Source organism: Tamandua tetradactyla, chromosome 4 (assembly GCF_023851605.1).
Source record: "Tamandua tetradactyla isolate mTamTet1 chromosome 4, mTamTet1.pri, whole genome shotgun sequence".
NCBI classification, from domain to species: domain Eukaryota; kingdom Metazoa; phylum Chordata; class Mammalia; order Pilosa; family Myrmecophagidae; genus Tamandua; species Tamandua tetradactyla.
In genome coordinates, this window is record NC_135330.1 from 196,638,017 (window position 1) to 196,660,882 (window position 22,866).

The 22,866-nt window shown below is 44.2% G+C and overlaps 1 protein-coding gene across 1 annotated transcript in view; it reads left to right on the top strand.

Moving 5' to 3' along the window:
• The first annotated feature begins 252 nt into the window (after positions 1–252).
• Positions 253–22,866, top strand: part of RXFP2 (relaxin family peptide receptor 2) — an 89,451-nt gene continuing 66,837 nt past the window's right edge. The window contains exons 1-4 of the mRNA XM_077156945.1: positions 253–336; positions 3,787–3,829; positions 3,928–3,997; positions 11,554–12,044. Coding sequence (XP_077013060.1) covers positions 253–336; positions 3,787–3,829; positions 3,928–3,997; positions 11,554–12,044 — 688 coding nt within the window. The remainder of the gene's footprint in view (positions 337–3,786; positions 3,830–3,927; positions 3,998–11,553; positions 12,045–22,866) is intronic.

Consider the following 22,866-nt stretch of genomic DNA (forward strand, 5'->3'; position numbering starts at 1 on the left):
TGGTGCCCATTTATCAATTTGAGGTATTGTGGAAATTCTTACATAAGGTTATTAGCCATTTTGAAAATTAAGCTTGTTTTTTTAAATTGATTTTTTTAATTTTAAAAAAATGCAAAAAAATACTGAAAACAGGACTTCCACCAATTAATTCCTTATTGGCAGGATGTTATGTGCCAGTTACTGTGTTAGACACAGAATACAAAGAGGAACTAACATGTGCTTTGCCCTCAAGATGCTTGCAAGTTAGTAAGGATGGGCAGTTTCATCACAGGCGACTCTCAGAGTGAGAGCCAGTGGGCTGGAAACTCAGTGCTCAGGGCGAACTCAGAGGAGAAGGTGCCCCTGTGCCCACGAAAACGCAGTCAGAGAAGGGCAGGAGGTATTTGAGCACAGCACTGAAGGGTGAGAAAGAGTGCGGCAGACAAAAAGGGGGGAAGGCATACCACATGAAGAGTCACCTGCACACAGGGGCCTGTTGTGGAGCAGCCTCGCTGGCTGTGAAAAACGGAGGTGGCCGGTGGGACCGGAGAACAAGGTGCCCTTAGGCAGTCGTCAGAGCCCGGCAGGTGTGCAAGGCCAAACAAAGAAGTTCAAATGTATTGAGAAGAAAGTTTGAACTCATCCTATTTTTAATAGGAAGTCAACACTTTTTCGAGAAAGGTGCTATTTTCGTCATTTACCAGGTCAGGAATTTGAGGTTTAAAGATGTCAGGTGATTTCCAGGTCATATCATTAGGAAGTGAGAGAGAATTTGAACCTGCTTATCTGACTCCTGAAACGGGCTCTTAAACACGCTATAAAGCTTTGTGTCTTCCCTCCACCTCACATCCACGTGAATTATACACCGGGAACTGTGCGAGGTTCTGACGACTGCAAGAGAGGGTTCAATTCTGTTTCCCACCACATGCATGCACACATGCACCACACGCTAACACACGCACCACACGCTAACACACGCACCACACGCTAACACACACACCACATCACATACTCACCAAAAAGAAGAGCTACTGATGTGCGTGGCAACAGGTAGAGTTGTGGGGCATGGTACAGTGGGCGTTGGGGTGGCAATAATTTTGTTTTAGGCTCAAAACCAAACATATTCATCACCATTGAGAAGGCTAGCCCTGCCTCTGTTTATCTGCCCCCAGGCTAATATGGCTTCAGAAAGCAAGGCTTCCACAGCATTCAGGAGCTGAAAGATTTGCTGAGTAGGAAGTCTGATAGGATTTTCTGCTCTCTTCGGGATAGCAGCTCATGAAGCCCGCGGTGCCTTCTGCAGGCTCACCGTGCCTGTGTAAGGGCTTCTCCAGACTTACTTACACACTGGAGTTCCGGAGCTGCCCTTCGGAGACGGGGTCGGGGCGCCTCGCCTCACCTCATGCATGCAAAGTCTCCTTCTTTTTCCGTGGTCAGGCAGCTGCTTATCACTCAACAGACCTGCAGTGACCCTCTGACAGACCCTTATGCGAGCACATGGATTTAGTGGCATGGCATTTCTTTAGGTTCCCCTTTGAGTTCTTAACATGACAACCCCTTTATTTGTATTTTATTTCCTTTTGTCCATATCTGTGAAATATATTAAATGTTTTTATTTCTTTTATCTCTATATTTTTTCTTTATATTTAATTTATGTTGCTTCTCTGTTAATTATTTACAATCTGCCCTTTGTTTCATTCTTGAATCATTTTTTCTATAAAGGTCACTTCCCCGTCCTCAAATGGCCACAGCCACATGGCCACCAGGGAAGGCCTTTAGAAACGGGAAGCAAAGATCTGGGAATTTATTATTAATTTTTACCAACTTGTGCCTACTTATAATTTATTATAACATATAAAGTACAAAATCTTAAATTGTGTATTATAAAATCTACCTCTTTTCACCTGATAGATAGTAATCAGCAAGAGAAAGTAACTTCCTTAAAGACACAGCTAAAGGCCTGAGTTTGGTAGAATGAATAACTTCCTGGAATTAGGTGATTCTCAGATTTTTCAGAATAAGATTGCAAATTAAATGAAGGATTCCACCTTGACCATTTAATGCAAAGATGTTTATTTGGTCCAGTTAAGTACAGATGCTGCCTGTCTATGGGGTTTCATATGGGTGAAAACATGTATTGATTACCAAGAGAAATCAGAGATAAGTATACGCAACCATAGGAAATTTCTTCTGATAAATATACATGATTGACACTTCTGAATTTTAGCTTGAAGCCATATACGGAAAAAATCTTTTGAAAGATTTATAGATCCTCCTAGGAGAGAGTAATTTTCCCCAGAAACTAAGAAATGATACCTTATGTTTATTGTGGAGGGAACATCTGTTAATCATGATTTTCTTCTTAATTCAGGAATCTTTAAATGAGCAAAAAAGAAACATTTAGATATCAGCAAATAAAAGGGTAAAGAAAATGAACCGAAACTACACGCACAAAAAAGAAAAATGGTTAGAGAAATAGGGAGGGAGGGAAAAAAAAATAATGGTTTAAAAATTACTGGCAGAATTCTTCAGGGTGAAAGCTGCATTTCTGTTCCGCAGAACACTGATGGGCCATTTCTGGTTGCGAAAAGGTTACCCTAGGGCAAGACCAGGTTGAAGTTAGAGAGGGTTAAGTGGGCTCTGAAGGGCAAGCCAGGAGCCAGGGCTGCTGGGGAAAAAGAGGTTAAGGGGGGTAGGGGGGAAGAGATGGGTCAGAGAGGCAGAGGCTGGTGTCCCAGGGGAAGTCAGGGAGAAAGATCCCGGGGGCAGAGCTAGTTGACATTCCCTTACAAGTAGAGTACCCAGTGTTTAAAATTTAAGTTGTTACGTGTTTTAAGTTTAAGTGTTTAAGGTTTAAGTTGTTAGGTATCCTGAGCAGTTTCTTTACCTTCCTTTGCAATCCCAGGTTTGAAGGGTGTTTGAGGGAAATCAAGGGAAAGAGAGCAGCTACTTGAGGTAGGAAGTGAGGGAGACAGGATCTCGCTGCTGCAGGAAATTAGAACAAGTGAGGAGAAGAAAAATAAGCCCCCAAATCCCCAGGCAAGTCACAGTTCCCCCCCAAAGGAAGCTATTTTAATTCAACTATAATGGAAAACAGGGTAGCCAGCGCCACTGGAGAGCTTGCTGACATTCCACAGCTGAAGTGAAGGTAACACTTATAAATTAAAATAAGCAACAGGTAATATTTTAGCTACCAAATTAGGCAGAAAAAATGATAATGACGAGATAAAGTCATTTAACAAAGGTACTGCAAATTGGGTCAACCTTTTAGAAAAGCAATTTGGCAATTATATATCAAGAGACATAAACATGTCAATACATGTTAGCAGGTAATCCTGCTCTGAGAAGAGATCCTAAGAAAATCACCTAAATATGAAAATGGCACCTTCATTGTTTATACAAACTAAACACTGGAAATGAGATGTTTTAAAAGAACTCTTTGGTCCCACTGATTTGCCTTCTTTTCTCCTAAAACTTCTACTGAGATCACCAAAGATGTATTTTTTAAGAAGAAATTCCTATACCAGCTCTGCAAAATTAGGAGGTTACTATCAACGAGGAAAAAAATTAAATCCTGAATAATTCCCAGACTGCATCCTGAGAGCCAAACAAATCGCTCACATTTGAAATACAGCGAAGCAGGGGATCCCCTAGGAAACAAAGGGGCAGGGATCCCCCACAGGGGGAGACCTCAGCGACACATCCAGGGGCTGGCACAGGGTGGGGGCCATGGCTAGGGAAGAAGGAACCTTCCCCTTTCTTTCCTAAGCCCACCGCGTAGCCCTCTCGCCCACCCCTCGCCCCCAGCTCAGGTGCGGCCGGGACATGCTGACAGTGCTCATTAGAGAAGGTGAGAGTAGAGTCCACCTCACCTGCGCTGCAGAAACCCTCGGCACAGAGGCAGCAAAGCACCTGCTGCCCAGGCGCATGTTTCCGGCCTCACTGCAGCCTCTCCGGAAATTTCCAACACGCCCCCCGCACCGCCAAGCCCCACAACCCCCCACGGGCCCCCACCATGGTGCCTGGCCCGACAGTTGGAAACTTCCCATCCCGTGAATTCTCCTTTTGACACTTGGCTTCTTGATCAGTTCCTGCCGTACACCTCCCAGCCACGGAAACCTCATTGTGATAAAATAAAACTTTAGAAAACATAACTTTTCATCTTTCATTATTGAGGGATGGCTGAAAAGTTTAACACACAATCTGACGACCAAAAACGAAACCCTCTTCAAATCCTGGCACTGGACAACTACACATCTTCCCCTCTAATGCTGACTGTGAGAAAAGTGCTAGGAAGGTAGAATATTCCGTGAAAGGACAAGTCAAAATATTGCATTAAAGGATAACTTTTTCAGAAAGGTAAATCATGACTGATGGACATAAACTGAACATGCTGTCAAAGGTTTTCTTTAGGTCACTGCAGTGCCAGGTTAATATAAAAGGTGGTGGGTGGGCAAGGAAGACTCCAAGGCACAATGTCAGGTGCCATGGCCAGCACTCACACGTGTCCTCGCTGCACAAACAGGCATCGTGTGTTCCTGACATTTCATTCAACGTACAGTCCTTAAGGTTCATTCACCTAGCTGTACACCTCACAACTTCATTCCCTCTTGCAGCCACTCAGTAGTCTATTGTATGTATACACCATAGTTTCCCCTTCCATTCCTCAGTCGTTGTACTCTTAAGCCATCTCCATTCACTGTGGATCAGGAACACTGCCGCCAGAAACACCAGTGTGCAAATCCGTGTGCAAACGTCCATTCGTGTCCCCACACTCAGCTCCTTCAGGTATGTACTGAGCAACAGGGTTGCAGGACCATACAGCAACCCCACCCCAGCCTCCTGTGGAGCCCCACACTGCCCTCCTAGGGGCTGCACCTCTCGTTTCCCTGCCGACAGTGAATAGGGACATCTCTTTCTCCGCATTTTCTCTAGCACTTGTATCTCTGTTTTAAAATGGATTTTAAAACCTGGTGGTTCACTTCACCATCCACCTTTACCAAGTAATTTTTGTTTATTTTTTTCCCCGGCATTTGCAATCAGTCTGTAGAGTTCCAAAAAGCTCATGGAATTTTTTATTGTAACTTTGTTAACCCTATAAAATCATGGGATCATTATCTTTAAAATACAGTTTTCCCATCTGAGAGCACAACAGATCTTTCCATTTTCTTACATCTCAGAAAAATTTTATCGTATTCTTCCTGCTGGCAGCTGAATACCATGCAGGAGGGACATTTGTCAAGGGTATGCCCATGGCGATGGGGGTCAAGACATAGGGTAGTGCTGCCAGAGGCAGATGTAAACCGAGAGGACACATTTGGCGGGTCTCGGGCATGCGAGGCTGAAAAAGGGTCCGTCTTGTTTCCATTTTAAGTTGCATTCATCTCTAAGACGTCTGTAAACTTCCACTGAGTGTTCATTGGGTCTTCAGTGTGTTCCTGGGGTTTAGGGCCAGGCCTAAAAAGTCTGTGCCTGGGCAGAGCAGCAGCCTGGGGGCCAGTCTGGACAGGTGAGAGTGACTTGTGGGAAGGGCAGGAGAGCAGCCTCTAGAGGCAGGCCACCGCCTCCTCCCCGAGCAGAGGGAACGTTGCCCGCACAAGGAGAGCTCCCAGCCCCTTCCCAGCCCCTACCCAGCCCGGCCTGCCCTGCCCATCGCTGGCGTGCTCCCCATGGGCCTCATCCTGGACAGTCTATGGACAGGGAGCAGCAGAACCTTAGCCCACCCACTGCAGTGGGGCCACGCTAGTTCAAGGGCCGAGCTCAGAGCACTTTCCCCTCCCCTTCAACTGTGACTGTCACGCATGGTTCGCAAGAGACTTCACCCACAGCTCAGCAGGAGGAATCCCCAGCCTGGCTGCGACCACTTCTTTCCCCTGATCCTGCCACCCTCAGACCCATACATACACTCAGGATCTGTAGCTGATCTCAAGAGAGTCGAGGAAAGTCAAGCATCAAAAAGCGGGATGTTATCCAGCCTTGGGAGCAGGAGCCCTCTGCCCAGGAAACTGAAGCCCAGTTTCTCGGGGCTGACTTTCCTTCTCATGAACTGGCTCCTGATTATATCCTTCAAGCTGAGCACCCACATCAGTTCACAACCTGGGCAGGGCCTCCTTCTATGTCCCATAGGGCCTCCAGGGCCCATCCTGAGGGGTTTCCTTGCCCTCTGCACTGCTGATTAGTGTCATCAGGCAGGGCCTGCCACTATTCTCAGGAAGTGGGATTGGCAAGGTTCAACGCAGACCACTGGCCAGGCCAGTGGTCCAGAGGTCACTGGATGTCCCAGGGAGATGGTCTGGTCGTGCCCATCTTGAGCACACTGCCAGTCAAGGGCAGCTTCTTCCCTGAGCTTGTCAAGACTGAGGAACTCTCCGTGGTGAAAGTGGAACCCCTCATGAGGGAAGACAGGATGGAGGAAGTGTCCACTGAGCCAGGCCTCACCCACACATGACAGAGGGGACCCTGCAGGGCAGTGAGGAATGGCCATTCCAACGACGGGTGCAGGTCACATGAATAACCGTGTGGGGGAATATGTGAATCTTCACCTCTACCTCACATCACACTCAAAAATCAATTTCAGATGGGCTGCTCATGAAAGATGGAAAAGATTTGAAGAAAACACAGGGGAATATCTTCATGACCTTGAGGTAGGTGAAGATTTCTTAAATAGTGCACAAAAAGTGTTGACAATAAAGTTTAAAAACTAAAAATTCCTAAGATAAAATTGAAATTAAGAATTCCTGCTCATCAGAAGACATTATGGGGAGGGGGAGAGGGTGGATAGCCATGGAGCCATGGCGGATATTTGTAGTATTTGTATCTAGAAGGGAAAGTTTGTTTTGAGGATGTGAAGAATTCCTAAGGTTGATGAGAAGTAAGTCAGTTTCCTCTTGCTGCTATAACAAATTTACAAACTTACTGACTTAAAATATTATAAATATATTATCTTACAGTTTTGGAGGTCAGAGGTATGAAATCAGCGCCACTGGGTTAAATCAAAGTGATGGCAGAGCTCTGCATCCCTTCTGGAGGAATTCCAGTTCCTTTTTTCCAGCTTCTGGGGGCTTCCTGCAGCAGTTGACTCTTGACCCCTTCCTCCAGCATCAAAGCCAGCGGCGTGGCATCTCCTGCCCTCTGCAACCTTTGCTTCCATCCTCCCGTCTTCCTACTCTGGGCCTCCTGCCCCCTCATAAGGACCATTGTGCTAACACTGGGCACACCTGGATGGTCTCCCCATCTCAGGATCCTTAACCATGTCTGCAAAACCCTTTTTGCCATGTAAGACAGCAAATCCACAGGTTCTCGGGATTAGGTTACGGGCACCACTGGGGGCCTCTATCCAACCAGCCACAGGAGAGGAGACACCCAAAGGAGGCTTGGGCAGAGAGCTCCGGGGAAGGACATCCAAAGAACCAATAAACATGAGAAGATTATCAAGGAGATGCAGACTGGAGAAACCACCAGTCCCTGAGACTGCCCAGCTCCCAGAATGGCTAAAATCAAACAGATGTCCCTACATGTTGGCACAAATGTGGAGCAGCTGGCAGTCTTGGGCTGCTGGGAGTGTGTTGTGCAGGCATTGCAGAGGGCCTTTTCTGAGTACCTACTAGAGTTGCTTTGTGGCTCAGCAATTTCACTCCTAAATGTGCAACCACCTAAAGGACACAAAAGACACATCTTGCCAAAAGACACACCTGCAGATGTTTCCAGTGCCACTGCTTGCAGTGTCCACAGACTGGGGCAGCCCAGATGTTCACTTGTGATGAGTGATGGATGGATCACAATATGGTCACACATGAAAAGCGGCGAGAATGGATGGGGCTGAGCTGCATGCTTTGGCATGGATGAATTTTGCAGATGCGGCGAGTGAGGGAGGTTATGCACAGGGAAATACGTGTGTGACTCCATCTTTGACAAGCCCAATAGACAAAACGAATCTATTGTGTTGCCCTTGAAGGGATTGGCAGTGGTAAGAGGAAGACAGGGGGAGTTGGGGATCTCTGGGCTTCTGATTTATGATCTGTGTGCAGGTCGCATGGATGTATTCACTATTTGAAAGTATATTTAATTACACAATTAAGATTTGCCTGCTCTTTTGTATGTTATAGTTCAATAATGTGCAGAAAAATAAAGCCAACTCTGGGGGAGCTTTTCTTTTCCTCTTCTCTGTTGCAAAATTCAGTCAAAAACCCTTGCTCCATGACTAAGAGGGAATTTTTATTAGAGTACGGCAGATTCAGGGAACTATCTTCTGTCTTCCCAGCCTCCAATCAATCAATGATCCCCTAGCACCCAGGACTCCAAGTTACTGAATCTGGTTTTCGCTTAATCAATACATTAGTGGGGGGAGAAACCAAAGCTCTAAATGGTGACTTAGAGCTGGTCCAACCCAGGAAAACCTACAGCTGCTTTCTTTGCTTGTACACTCCCTCATTTGCAAACAGATTCAGCTTTCTCCTAAAGGGGTGATAATGCGATGAAGCACATACCTCGGCAATCCAAATTACCACACCTGGGTTTCATCTCTATAGTGCCAAATAATCCAGATGTTTTTCCACATTTAGGATTAAATACAGCAATGCTTTCTACACACATAATCATAACAGCTTCTATTTCAAACAAAAACTGATGGGCCAGCCCCTGCAATGCAGCTGGGCATTTCCTAACCAGAAAAGACATACATTAAACTTACCAAATCCCTCTGGGGCACAAAGTCTATCATGGCCCCATTTTCTGGAATTATTTCTACTTTTCAGAATCTTTTCTACAAAGCCATAGCTGAGATCACCTTAACAGGTCCTGATGACTCGTCAGACATAAACTCTCACCAGGGAGGAGCCACATGGCTTCATAGGAGCATTTTGTTCCCTGTCATCATCACTAAACTTTTCAACTTCCCCGAGTTAAACACTCAAACCATGGGCAAAGCACAAGCTTCTGAGCTAGAGACCCCACTTCCATGTGCCAGCATGTCAACTCTGCTCCCTTAATTCTGCACAGAGCTAGAGACCCCATTTCCACGTGCCAGCATGTCAACTCTGCTCCCTTAATTCTGCACAGAGCTAGAGACCCCACTTCCACGTGCCAGCATGTCAACTCTGCTCCCTTAATTCTGCACAGAGCTAGAGACCCCACTTCCACGTGCCAGCATGTCAGCTCTGCTCCCTTAATTCTGCACAGAGCTAGAGACCCCACTTCCACGTGCCAGCATGTCAGCTCTGCTCCCTTAATTCTGCACAGAGCTAGAGACCCCACTTCCATGTGCCAGCATGTCAGCTCTGCTCCCTTAATTCTGCACAGAGCTAGAGACCCCACTTCCACGTGCCAGCATGTCAGCTCTGCTCCCTTAATTCTGTACAGAGCTAGAGACCCCGCTTCCACGTGCCAGCATGTCAGCTCTGCTCCCTTAATTCTGCACAGAGCTAGAGACCCCGTTTCCACGTGCCAGCATGTCAACTCTGCTCCCTTAATTCTGCACAGAGCTAGAGACCCCACTTCCACGTGCCAGCATGTCAACTCTGCTCCCTTAATTCTGCGCAGAGCTAGAGACCCCGCTTCCACGTGCCAGCATGTCAGCTCTGCTCCCTTAATTCTGCGCAGAGCTAGAGACCCCACTTCCACGTGCCAGCATGTCAGCTCTGCTCCCTTAATTCTGTACAGAGTTCATATTCATTTACAAAACCATTCAGCCAGTTCCTTCCGGAACACACATACGACCGACGTGTTGTAGATACTGGGGATACAGCAATGAAGAAAACGGTCATGGACCCTGGCTCTCGGGGGCTGGCATCCTGCAGACAAGAGATAGATAAACAGATCACCCTATAATGTGATGGCAGTGGGGGACAGGGTGGGGGGCATGGAGGTGGATGGAGGCTGACATTTCGGGTGGCCTGGTCAGGGGCCTCTCTGAGCATCACCGAGGGAAATGCGCGTGCACGCAGCCCAGCGGGAAGTGCCTTCCAAGTAACAGGGACAACCTGAGGAAAGTCAGAGGTGGAACAGGTCTGCCATGTTCAGATTTGCACTACTGGTGCGCAGTGGCCGTCCACCTCGGTCCGTTTTGAGTGTTAGCCCCTCACCTCTGATGTCATATCTTGCCACATGCCCTTTAGCCTCTTCTTGGCAATTTGCTCTCATAATGGGATTTGTTTCTTCTGAACAGAAAGCACCATTTCCAGAAACAGGCCATCTGAGGAGGGCTGTTTGCAAAGTCTGCAAAGATTTCTTCCCAGGTGACCGCCGAGCCTTCCCTTTGGTGGCCTTTCCCACTAGCGCGAGGGACTGCCATAGTGAGAAGCTCCTTTTGGCTTCTGCACTGGGCAGCCCCTCGGCGATGGCAGAGACAGAGTAGCAGAGGGTGGACCTGAGACCCAGGCGCGAATGCTGGCTCTGCCAACCTCAAGCAGCCTACACGGTCCGTGCCTCAGTTTCCTCATCTCCAAAGTGGGGATGGAGATATACTTATATCTTAATATATATATATATTAATATGTATATTAATATAATATTAACCCCCTCAGGGATTTGTTGTGAGGGATACTTTAATTAACAGAAATGCTTAAAACCACGACTGGCCCATCGCAGAACTACATAAATGCTAGGTTTTGCTATTGTTTTGTTCCCCAGCCCAATGCACCATCCACACTGCTCCCAAAGATAGCTTTCTTTAATAACACTTTCGTAACTATGAAAGTAATGCATGCTCATTGCAAAAAAAATAATAATAAGGAAAATGTAGGAAAGTATAATAGAAGAAAATAAAAGTAATTTATAATTCCACTACTGAGTGGGATTAAAGTTTCAGTTCTTCCTTCTGTGTACTTTTATTTTACAAAATAAAAGTATTTTATTTTGGGATCATACAGTGCATGCATATTGAACTTGCTATTTCCACTTAGTATGCACTGACAGCATTTTTAATATACTTAACTATTCTTCTTAAAATGATTTTTAATAGTTACGTAATATTCCTTCCTAGTTTCATAATAGTACCCAGCTCATGGGATTGAGATGAGAATGAATGATGTATTTAGAAAGTTGTTAGAACAGCATCTTTCTATACAGAGAGAGCTAAAACTTTTAGATATTACTACTACTACTAATGCACATTGTAGATTGTAAACCTAATGCACATTTGGAGAGGTTTCATATGGTGTCGGCTGTGACAAATATTTTCCTACCTGAGAACGAACGCAGACCAAGCCCCTCGTCTCCATGTTTATTCACACACAGGGTTTTGGTTTTAAACTGGGGGGCAGGGAGGGCCTGGGCTCTGGCGACAACTTGAGGACAGAGGGATAAAGAGGAAGGACGTGTGTTCCTTCCAGAGCCCAGGAGGGACACTCAGGGAAGAAAGCTGCAACCACCCGAAGCACTGCCCAAGAGGGAGCCAGGACCCCTGATGCTCAGGGAAGGGCAGGAAAGCCTAGTGGCCAGCGGAGCCCACCCGCAGGGTTCCGGGAGGATGGCGCGATAGGACAGGTCCAGCACCCCTGCTCCAGGGAACAGCTAGAGAAGGCACGGGAGGGTGACCGCAGGGCGTCAGCGCCCTGGGAGGGTGTCCGCACCAAGCAGGGCGGCCCTGATCGCAGGAGCTGAGGCCGCGAGAGGCAGAGACGGGGACACGGCGGGCTGGTGCAGACCCCCTGACGCACAGGCCCGGAGCCCACCCGAGGCGCGGGCCGGGCGGGGCGGGGAAGGGAGCCAGGCCGCGCTCTTTAACGCGCTACCCTCACCCGCGCGGCCGGGGACCGCAACTCACCCCACACCCCACGCACCTGTACCCCCACCCGCCCCCACGCCCCGCGTTCCAAGCGCCCCGCACCCCCACCCCACGTGCGTGCGCCCCTGCGCCATCCAAGCCACCTCTCCTACCCCACCTCCCCCTTCCTGCCCCCTGCAGCAGGCGCCAGAGCACAAGGCTGCGAGCACTTACCCCATGCCCGGCCCAGGTTCACAGCAGCATTGCTCACAATCGCCCAGAGCTGGAAACAGTCCAAGTGCCCATCAGCAGAGGAGTGGATGGACACAGTGTGGCACGTACTACGACGGAATGCTGTGCAGCAGTGAGACAGAATGCCGTCCTGAAGTCACGACAAGGTGGATGAGCCTTGAGGACATAATGCTGAGTGAAGCTAGCCAGACACAAAATGACAGACACGTATGATTCCATTTTTATGACCGTGGTAAAGGTAAAATCAGAGGCTTGTAATTTGGGATATAGGGGATTTAGAGATACATAGAAGCTAGCGATGGGTGGATGGTTAGCTAATGAGGTTGAACTCCAATGTAAGGGAATAGATAGAAGTGAAGGCGGTTTTCTAGTGGGTTTGTAAGTAGTATTACCATATTGAAGGTGAACATGATTGAAAGGGGTTGTAGAGACCTCCGTGTCCCACTGATTAATACTATAAATAGAAATAAGTTCTCGCATGAACTACTGCAGAGATATGAACCTTTTACAAAGATCGTTTAAGTCCAAGATACGGGGGGGAAACTGCTAATGCATGCCATGGACTAAGTTAAAGGGGAAAACATGAACGTACCGCAGTAATACCACGGGTAAATAATGGCGGAAGGGACAAAAATTAAGGGGAGGTTTAGATTTCCTATTTTGTGAGGGGTGTTTGTTGGTTCTCTTTCTCTTGGGAACAATTAAATTATATAAATTGAGAGTGTTGATGGACTGTGGACTTTGGGCCCTATATACATGATGCCCGATGAATATAGGTGTCTGAAGGATGCACTGACTGAGAAATAGATTTGCAAACAATGGCATATACATATGATTGAATATTGTGCTGCTACAAAAAGGAATGAAGTTGTGAGGCATGTGACAATGTGAATGAAGCTGAGGGACATTTGGTGAGGCAAAATAAACCAGAAACAAAAGAGCAATTATTGTATGGTCTCATTTAGAAAATGCTTACAAGAAAAAGGGGCTTAGATTGTAAGCTCTTATAGCAAACGCATTTTGTCTGGAGTGGTAATTATCACTGGATTTTGAGAGGCTTTTTATATATGTATGACCTGGTATTCAGAAATAAGAATGAAGGCGATCAGGTTGGGATCAAGGTAATTCAGAACACGGGGGTAAGGAAGACATTGTATTTTAGAACTTCACCTGCTCTTTGAGACCAAAGGAAGAAAGGCTTGTTTTGTCCAGAACCTAAATTTTCTGTAGCACATAATCTGACTCAACCTGTCTAGATGGCTCATTTAAACAGTCAAAACACAGGGAGTCCAGAATAAGAATGAGGGCCTTTACCCCTGTATAGCTTAATGTAATGCCTGGATAAATCCCAGAATATATTAAGCAGATAATAAATAGTATTGGCAAAGTTCCTTGAGAGATAGGAGAAAAATGTGAAACTATGAAACTTTACCACCCGGAAAACCCCTGATACTGTCAAACATTAGGGACACCCAAATCAATAGGCCAATCCTTGATCTTGAGGCTTACTCTTGTGAAGCTTATGTATGTAGTGGAAAAACTTAGTCTACCTGTAGGCGTGCCTGAGTCACCACTGGAGGACCTCTTCTGTTGCTCAGATGTGGCCTCACTCTCTCTAAGCCCAATTCTTCAAGTGAAATCATTGCCCTTCCCCCTATATGGGACATGAAAGTCTCCCTGGCTACTTAGGAGATGACTCCCAGAAATGAGTCTGGACCTGGCACCGTGGGGTCAACAATGTCATCCTGACCAAAAGGGGGAAAGAAGTATAACAAATAAGGTATCAGTGGCTGAGAGAGTTCAAATAGAGTCAAGAGGCTACTTTGGGGGGCACTCTTACACAAACTTCAGTTAGACGTTGCTACCAATCAAAATTTGCCAAACTCCAACCAAAACCATTCCAGCCAATCCTGAAGAACACCTAGGGCAATATATAATTCTACAAAGGTTCCATGCACTAGCACAACTTTCCAGAAACCTACAACCTCCTGATGGAGCAGGTATGTCCTGAAATGCAGAGGGGCCAGCCTTTCCAGAACATCAGCTAGTTCCAACTCCATACCCCTTATTACTGACAGCCCCTCCTAACATGAAAAATTTAGAATGGGCATAGCCCAAATACCCCTAAAGGGTGGGAGAAAGATCTAAGGTCATGGTGGAGTTATACAAAGAAGCTAGGGTTTAACAAACAAGTATGATTGTTGAATCATTATTTTGATATTTCTTTTAGTCTCTGGTATCTTAGAGTAGCTAGAAGTAAAAACTTAAAATTATGGAATTGTAAACTCTGAAATCTATTCTACAGCTAAATGTTGTGCTGTGCATTGAAATTTATTGGTTTTTTTTAATATATGTTTATTTTTTACAAAAAAGAAAAAGGTGATGATAAAAAATATATACACATTCCTTCTAGCCGCCAATGTTCTGGAGCAACTAGAAGGAAAAATCTGAGATAATGGAATGGAAGCCCATGACAAACTCTGGGACTACTTGTCAAAGAATACATTGAAAACTATTGCTTTTTTTCTTTTTTCACTTTGTATATATGTTATATTGCACAATAAAAAAGTGAAGAAAAAAAAAAAGAAAGAAAGAGACCATACGGCAGCATAAGAAGTGAGGCCAAATGTTTCAGAGTGGGAAGCTCTGAAAATCACAGAGGTTCACTCTAAGAGGCAGCTCCGCTCATTCCCCACCACTCTCAGAGAGCATCAACTTTAAATAGCTTCCGTGGCAAAGAAAGCCAAAGTCAATTAAACTGGTAGAAATCACAGAAGACTTCCTGCTCCTTATCCTTCCTCTGTGATACCACTTAGACCCTGGAAGGGTGGAAGCAATCTGCTCCAGCAATGGACCAGCAATCTGTGGAGGATGGAGGAGGCATTGTAGATGAGGACACAGAGAATTCAGAAGTCAACAACACATGGATATCAAATACCTAGAGTAAATTGGACCAAGCACCAAAGAAGAGCATTAACACAAAACTAATCAACAATAAAACCCTAAGCAATAGGAAGAAACTGATCTTCAGAGTTAATGCATCAATTAAATCAGAAAACTAGAAACCAGCAAAAAATTACAAGCCATACTAAGAAACAGGAAGATGTGGCTCAGTCAAGAGAACAAATTAAAACGTCAGAGGAGCCCAGAATTTGGAACACTAGTTGAAAGAAATTCAAACAAATATTCTAAATCAATTCAAGGAAATGAAGGAAAATATGGATAAAGGCTATTAAGAGGACAATGTGTGAGCATAAAGAAGAATTTGATTGTATAAAAATAGCATAACAGAAATTATGGGGATGAAAGTCATAATAGAGATTTTAAAAACGCTAGAAGCATACAATAGCATATTTGAACAGGCACAAGTAACCAGCACAAGTGAACGTGAAGACGGGACAATCAGAATCATACATTCATAAGAACACATAGAGGAAAGAATAGAAAAAATTGAGCATGGGGATTTGGGTGACAGCATGAAGGGCACAAAAACACATGTCATGGGTGTCCCAGAGGAGAAGAGAAGGGAAAAGAGGAAGAATGAATATTTGAGGAAATAATAGCTGAAAACTTCCCAGCTCTTACGAAAGACACACATATACGTGTCTAAGAATCACATTGTACTCCAAGCAGAATAGATCCTAATAGAGCTATTCTGAGAGATACACTAATCAGAAGGCCAAAAGTCAACATAAAGAGAGAATTCTGAAAGTTGCAGGAGAAAAGTGATTCATCACATACAAAGGATCCTCAATAAGACTAAGTTTTGATTTCACAGCTAAAACCAAGGAGGCAAGAAGGCAGTGGTGTGATATGTTTAAGAGAAAGAAAGAGAAAATCTGCCAACCAAAAATTCTTTATCCAGAAAAACTGTCCTTCAAAACTGAGAGAGAGTTCAAAAAATCCACAAACTGAAACTGAGAGTTTGTCAACAAGGAACCTGCCCTACCAAAATTACTAAGTTCTGTGAGTTGAAAGGAAAACACAAGAAACAGTGGCGTGGAGTCGTGTGAAGAAATGAATGTCAAGAGTACGGTAACAAAAAGGGTAAATGCAAATTCAATAGTAGTGCATCCTCAGTATACAACTCTGCTCTTTAATGCATATAAGAATCAGAATACAGTTGAACAAGAAAAAGACATATTTCCTGATAACAGATATGCAAAATAGAAAATGGTAAAGTGGGCCCCAAAAAATCATAAAAAAGAAAAACAGAGGGGTATGGAGGCAGAGTATGTCTATACTATTAAAGCTAAGTTGCTGTCTTTTCAAATTAGTAGGTTTAGATATAGGTTGTATAATATAAACCTCAGGACAATCACAAAGAAGTATTTTTAAAATATACAGAAATAGAAATGGCAAAGAGATCAGTCAGACACATCACAAAATATCAACTGTTTGGAAGAGGTGGATGCAATAAAGAAAAAGAGAATAATACCTAAAAAAAAAAAAAAAAGGTAGGACATATAATCAAAGGAAAAATGGCTGAAATTAGCACTGTTTTTACAGTGATAACACTGAATATAATGGAGTAAACTCCCCAGTCAAAAGACATAAGCTGTCAAAAAGGATAAAAATGGATAATCCAGTTATATGCTATTTATAAGAGACACTTTAGACTCAAAGACGCAAACAGGTTGAAAATGAAAGGATTGAAAGACATTCCATGCAAATAGTAAATAAGAAAGACACGGGGTAGCCATACTAATATTGGACAAAATAGAGTTTAAGTCAAAAGCTGAAAAAGAAAATAACAAAAAGCCAAGAAGAAATAACACCCCTAATTTTTTATGCATCTATCCCTGGTGTCTCAAAACACATGTAGCAAACACTGGAAAAACGGAACAGAGAAATAGATACTTCTACACTAACAGTTGGAGACTCCCATACACCACTCTCATCAATAGAACATCTGGACAAAAGATCAATAAGGAAACAGAGAACTTGAATGATATGATAAATGAACTAAACCAAAAAGACACATATAGAACATTGCACCCCCAAAATAGCAAGTTATGAATTCTTCTTAAGTGCTCTTGGATTGTTCTCCAGGATAAACCACATGTTGGGTCACAGTAAATGTCTCGATAAATTTAGAAAGGTTGAAGTCTTACAAAGCATCTTCTCTGATCATAATGGAATGAAGCTGGAAATCAGTAACAGGCAGAGAACAGGAAAATCCACAAAAATAGGAAGTCAAAAATGCACCTTCTTAAGCAATCAGTGGGTCAAAGGAGAAACCGCAAGGGAAATCAGTAAATATTTTGAGAAGAATGAAAACGAGAATACAACATAAAAAAACTTATAGGATTACGCAAAGGCAGTGCTGGGAGGGAAATTTATAGCCCTAAATGTTTACATTATAAAAGAAGAAAGAGCTAAAATCACCCTAACTGCACACCTGAGGAAACTAGAAAAACAACAACAAACTAACCTTAAGGCAAGCAGAAGGAAAGAAATATCAAGGATTAGAGCAGAAATACATGAAATCGAGAATAAAAAAAACAATAGAGTCAACAAAGCTAAGCCATGGCTTGTTCCACTAACGACACCTGAATATCGGCTGCCTGGCGTGGTTGTCAGTACGGTTGCAGGAATGCCTGAATAACTGGTTGTTCATTGTCTCAGACAGAAAAATAATATTGCTAGTTGGGGTATGAAGGAAAACTGAAACTATCAGCATATTCTCGGGAGAATGCATATATATGGTAGTTCTGAAATTCTCTGTTTTTCTTCCAAGGGTTTGTATGAAGTATAGTTCCTACATTTGATAGCATTATTTTTGTTTTTTCTCCATTGTACACATCCATTTGATGAACATCTGTCATTGATTGGTCTGCTACCTAGCTCCTTTCTCAAACCCTGTGTTAGGAGGCCCATATCTGTGTCTTGATTTTCACTGTTCTCCTATTATAAGTTAAAGCTAATTAAGAAGAGCATCACAGACAGCTTTGGAGATGCAAACTGGACGAGGGATGGCTCAGTCTGAGGAAGCGTGTGGAAAGAGGAGCTGAGATAGTTCCCAGGCAGCTAGCTGTCTGTACGCGGTGCTCATACTTTGGGCCACTGCCAGCACCACCTGGAAATCATTTCTCTCTTCAGTACCTCAGTCCCTACCCCCGTTGCTTTCCTGATTTCTTTGAGTTCTCTTCTTCCTCGCTGGAGTTCTGGGGGCCCCTGAAACAAAGGCCTAGAGAAGTCATCCATATATGGATCTGCCTCCAGGACAGCTCCATAATTTAATAAGGAAGTTTAGCCTTCCCCTGGTCTTGTGCTTGGAAAAGTGTAGCTATTTGGCCTCATCAGCTTGATTCTGAAGTTAGCTGCCTTATCATATCCCATTAAAGTACAATCAGGTTGCAACATCTTCAAGTTAAGGCATACGCTCTTTCATTCATTAGCTTTGTCTGCCTTATATATATATATTGAATTCCAACAGCATTGCACTGCCAAGATCTAGCTAATTTCCAGCATGTAACAATTTACCTAAACTCAGCAACCACCCATGGCGTGTAACTTTTCTTTTCTTTGGGTTATCCAATCAAAGCCCACGAATGCTGACCACACAATGAATCTATTCTCATCACAACCTGGAATGCCTTCAAATTTTAATCACTTTTAAATCAGGCTTCTAATGTATATCTTCTGCCATGTAAGAATGGACTGATTTTGAATTTTTTAACTGAATTCCCCTTTAGCTTGGCAATCATGTTGTTTAAATTATTTTAGATAATTAATTCTACAAGTGAAGTTCCTTATTTCCCTGACCACTTTCCTGAACTCTGACTTCTATATCCACCTGCTAGTCAGACGTTGATATTTGATTGTGTCTCAGGCCCCTCAGATTGAGCACATAGAAATATTCACTCAACATCTTCCCGGATAAAATGCTTCTCTTCTGCATCCATCACTCAATGACTTAATCCAGAGACCTGAGTATCTCCTGGGGCTTCTCTCTCACCCTTCTCTCTCATCTATTGCTCATCATATCCCATCAAATCTGCCTCCTAAATGTATCTCATATTTGTCCCTCTTCACTTTTCCTTTTGCCATGGTCTTGGGTCATTCCTTCCTGGACTGTTGCAATTTTTTGCACATTAATTTCCTGGCTGTTAAAACAAATGCCACACAATGGGTTGAATTCAACAATGGGTATTTATTGGCTCATGCTTTTGATGCTAGGAGAAGTTCAAAATTGAGACATCCCCAAGGTGCTGCTTTCTCCCCAAAGACTGTAGCATCCCAGGGCTGGCTGCTGGTGATCCTTGGCCCTTGACTTCTCTGTGATGTGACTATGCCTTCTTCTTTCTCCTCTGGATTCAGTTGACTTCTGACTTCTTCCCTTGTGACTTTCCTTGATGTCCAACATCCTTTGGATGTAAGGACCTCACTGCATTGGGGCAAGGCCCTCCCTCATTTGTTTGAGCACCTTAAGTAATAGCATCTTCAAAAGCCCTATTTACAAATAGGCTCACACCCACAGGAAGAGGGGCTGGGACCGGAACGTGCCTTTCTTGGAGGACCCGATTCTGTCCCCACCATCCTTCAGTGGTCCTCCTGCCTTCAGGCTCCGTCCTTGCCAACCTAATCCCCCTCCTTGCTGACCCACACTTTTCAGCGGCACTCCCTCTTCTACCGCAGGACGTCGGCATTTCTTCCCACGGCTCTGCAGGGTCTGTGCCCTTGCGAACCTCAAAAACAAAGGGCTGGCATAATGAACTTGAACAGAACTTACGTAAAAATGATTTGTGCCTTTTCACTGTAGATCAAAGTTCATTACCCTGTGATGTATATGGTTAGTACTTTATTCTTTATGGTAAACTCAATAGATAGACTTGACACATCAATCACCAACTAGTGTTATAATTTATTTTATGTTACCTGAAGTTTTTTTAATTGTTTTTTATTTGTAAAATGTTTGTATCATAAAATATAACATATACACAAAGCAAAGAATGAAAAAAACATAATTTTTAAAGCACACTTCAACAAGTAGTTACAGAACAGATCCCAGAGTTTGTCATAGGCTACCATTCCATCATCTCAGATTTTTCCTTCTAGCTGCTCCTAAACACTAGAGGCTAGAAGGAATAGTGATTCAGCAGTCTTATTTCCTTTGTTAAATCTTATTTTCTCTGTTATGCCTCCTCCTTCTCCTCTTATCCTTCTCCCAATCTATAGGGATCTTTGGACAATGCCATTTTGACTTTTTCTTGTTGAGAAGGGGTGTCAACACTGAAGAATATGGCGATGTAATTAACTCATAATCCTGGAGAGGCTGGATCCTCTCGGTTTCAGGATATATCTGACTTAGGAACCCTCTGGAAACTAGAAGTCCCAGGATTGTATGTCTCAGGAAGGCAAACGTTATCCATGAAACATTTATAGAGTCTCAGTTCAAGCCCTAGGTGTTCTTAAGAGTCAACGAAAGTGATGTTGATTGAGGTTTAACAAACCATGGAAATTAGCACTATCTAACTGCAGCTTGCATTAGAGCAACCTCCAGAATAGCCTCTTGACTCCATTTGATCTCTCTGATTTTATTAAACTTGATGTCTTATTTTATTACACTTCTTTTCCCCCTTTTGGTCAGGAAGGCATTCCAGGCTTATCCCCAGGAGTCACGCCACACGTTGTCAGGGAGACTTTCACCCCTGGGTGTCATGTCCCTCATAGTGGGGAGGGTACTTTTTCTTGCAGAGTTGGGCTTGGAGAGAGAGAAAGAGAGAGAAACTGCATCTGAGCAACAAAAGAGGTTGGAAACAACTCTTAGGCCCCATTATGGGTAGTCTTAGCTTCTCCCCTACGGAAAAAAGTTTCATAAGTGCAAGCCTCAAAATCAAGGACTTGGCCTATTTTCTTTGAAGTCCCCAATGGTTGAGAGGGTGTATTAGTTCGGGTTCTCTAGAGAAACAGAATCAACAGGGAACACTTGCAAATATAAAATTTATGAAAGTGTCTCACGTGACCGTAGGAACGCAGAGTCCAAAATCCACAGGGCAGGCTCCGAAGCCGATGACTCCAATGGATGGCCTGGACGAACTCCACAGGAGAGGCTCACCAGCCAAAGCAGGAATGCAACCTGTCTCCTCTGAGTCCTCCTTAAAAGACTTCCCATGATTGCATTTAGCATCACTAATTGCAGAAGACACTCCCCTTTGGCTGATTACAAATGGAATCAGCTGTGGATGTAGCTGACGTGATCATGACCTAATCCTATGAAATGTCCTCATTGCAACAGACAGGCCAGCGCTTGCCCAATCAGATGAACAGGTACCATAACTTGGCCAAGTTGACACCTGTCCCTAACCATGACAGTCCACCCCTTGTCAACTTGGCACATATATATATATATATATATATATATATATATATATATATATCACCTTAGACCATACTTAATTTCCAAATGAAAACAAATAAGCACACATTTTTTTCTTTTACCTGACAATACTCAACTGTCCTGCATATAACTGGAAACACATTAAATCTCTCCAGAATAGGGTGCAAATCCTTGGGCAACATTCATTCTTAAACTTGATATCTTACAACTTAAATAGTATAACACAAACAAAACAGCATTACAGTCCTCATTTCTGTAACTGATCACGTGGTCGAAGTTCATATTTATCACTACCTTCTTCCACTACCCATTCCATGTTCCCTTTCCCCTCAGCAAGCACTTCAGCTGGCCGTGGTTCTTTGCCTGGTGGGGTGACCCAAACCTTCATTCCTGAAGTCTCAGAGCCATTAGTGGTCCTGCCTGGATTGTGTTGTTGCAGTTTTCCATTGATTTTGATCACAGGGCATGGTAGTACTAATAGACACCCCAGGGGATCTCCTATATTCCAAGAAAACTCTTCTTTACTTCCATTATGTAGTTGCAGTCCTACTTCCTTCTGATAGTCAGGGTCAATTACCCCAGACAATAATGTAATCCCCTTCTTGGTGTGTTGATCCAGAGGCATAAGTAGCCCAAAGTGGCCAGGTGGCAATCTTAACTTCCAGTTCAGTGGTATCACTGTTGTTTCTCCTGGAGAAAGCACACCCCGTTTTGGAACTAAAACCTGTAGACCAGCAGAACTCAGGGTAGCAGGGACAGGAAGCAAAAATTTTCCTAGTGGATCACTAGGAGTAATAGTGAGTGGCACCACACCCATTTCCACCCCTTGGTTCCTGGACCCATGGATCCTGGCTATGGGAGAAACAGCACCATACAGCGGATGCTGATTCAGAGCATACAGAGCTTCCTGGAGAACATTACCCCAGCCTTTCAAGTTTTTGCCACCTAGTTGGCACCATAATTGAGTTTTCAAAAGGCCATTCCACCGTTCTATCAATCCAGCTGCTTCTGGATGATGGGGAACATGGTAAGACCAGAGAATTCCATGAGCATGTGCCCATTCTCGCACTTCATTTGCTGTGAAGTGTGTTCCTTGATCTGAAGCAATGCTATGTGGAATACCATGACGATGGATAAGGCATTCTGTAAGCCCACGGATAGTAGTTTTGGCAGAAGCATTGCGTGCAGGGAAAGCAAACCCATATCCAGAGTATGTGTCTATTCCAGTTAGAACAAATCGCTGCCCCTTCCATGAAGGGAGTGGTCCAATGTAATCAACCTGCCACCATGTAGCTGGCTGGTCACCTCGGGGAATGGTGCCATATCGGGGGCTGAGTGTGGGTCTCTGCTGCTGGCAGATTAGGCACTCAGCAGTGGCTGTAGCCAGGTCAGCCTTGGTGAGTGGAAGTCCATGTTGCTGAGCCCATGCATAACCTCCATCCCTACCACCATGACCACTTTGTTCATGAGCCCATTGGGCAATAACAGGAGTTGCTGGGGAAAGAGGCTGACTGGTATCCATAGAACGGGTCATCTTATCCACTTGATTATTAAAATCTTCCTCTGCTGAAGTCACCCTCTGGTGTGCATT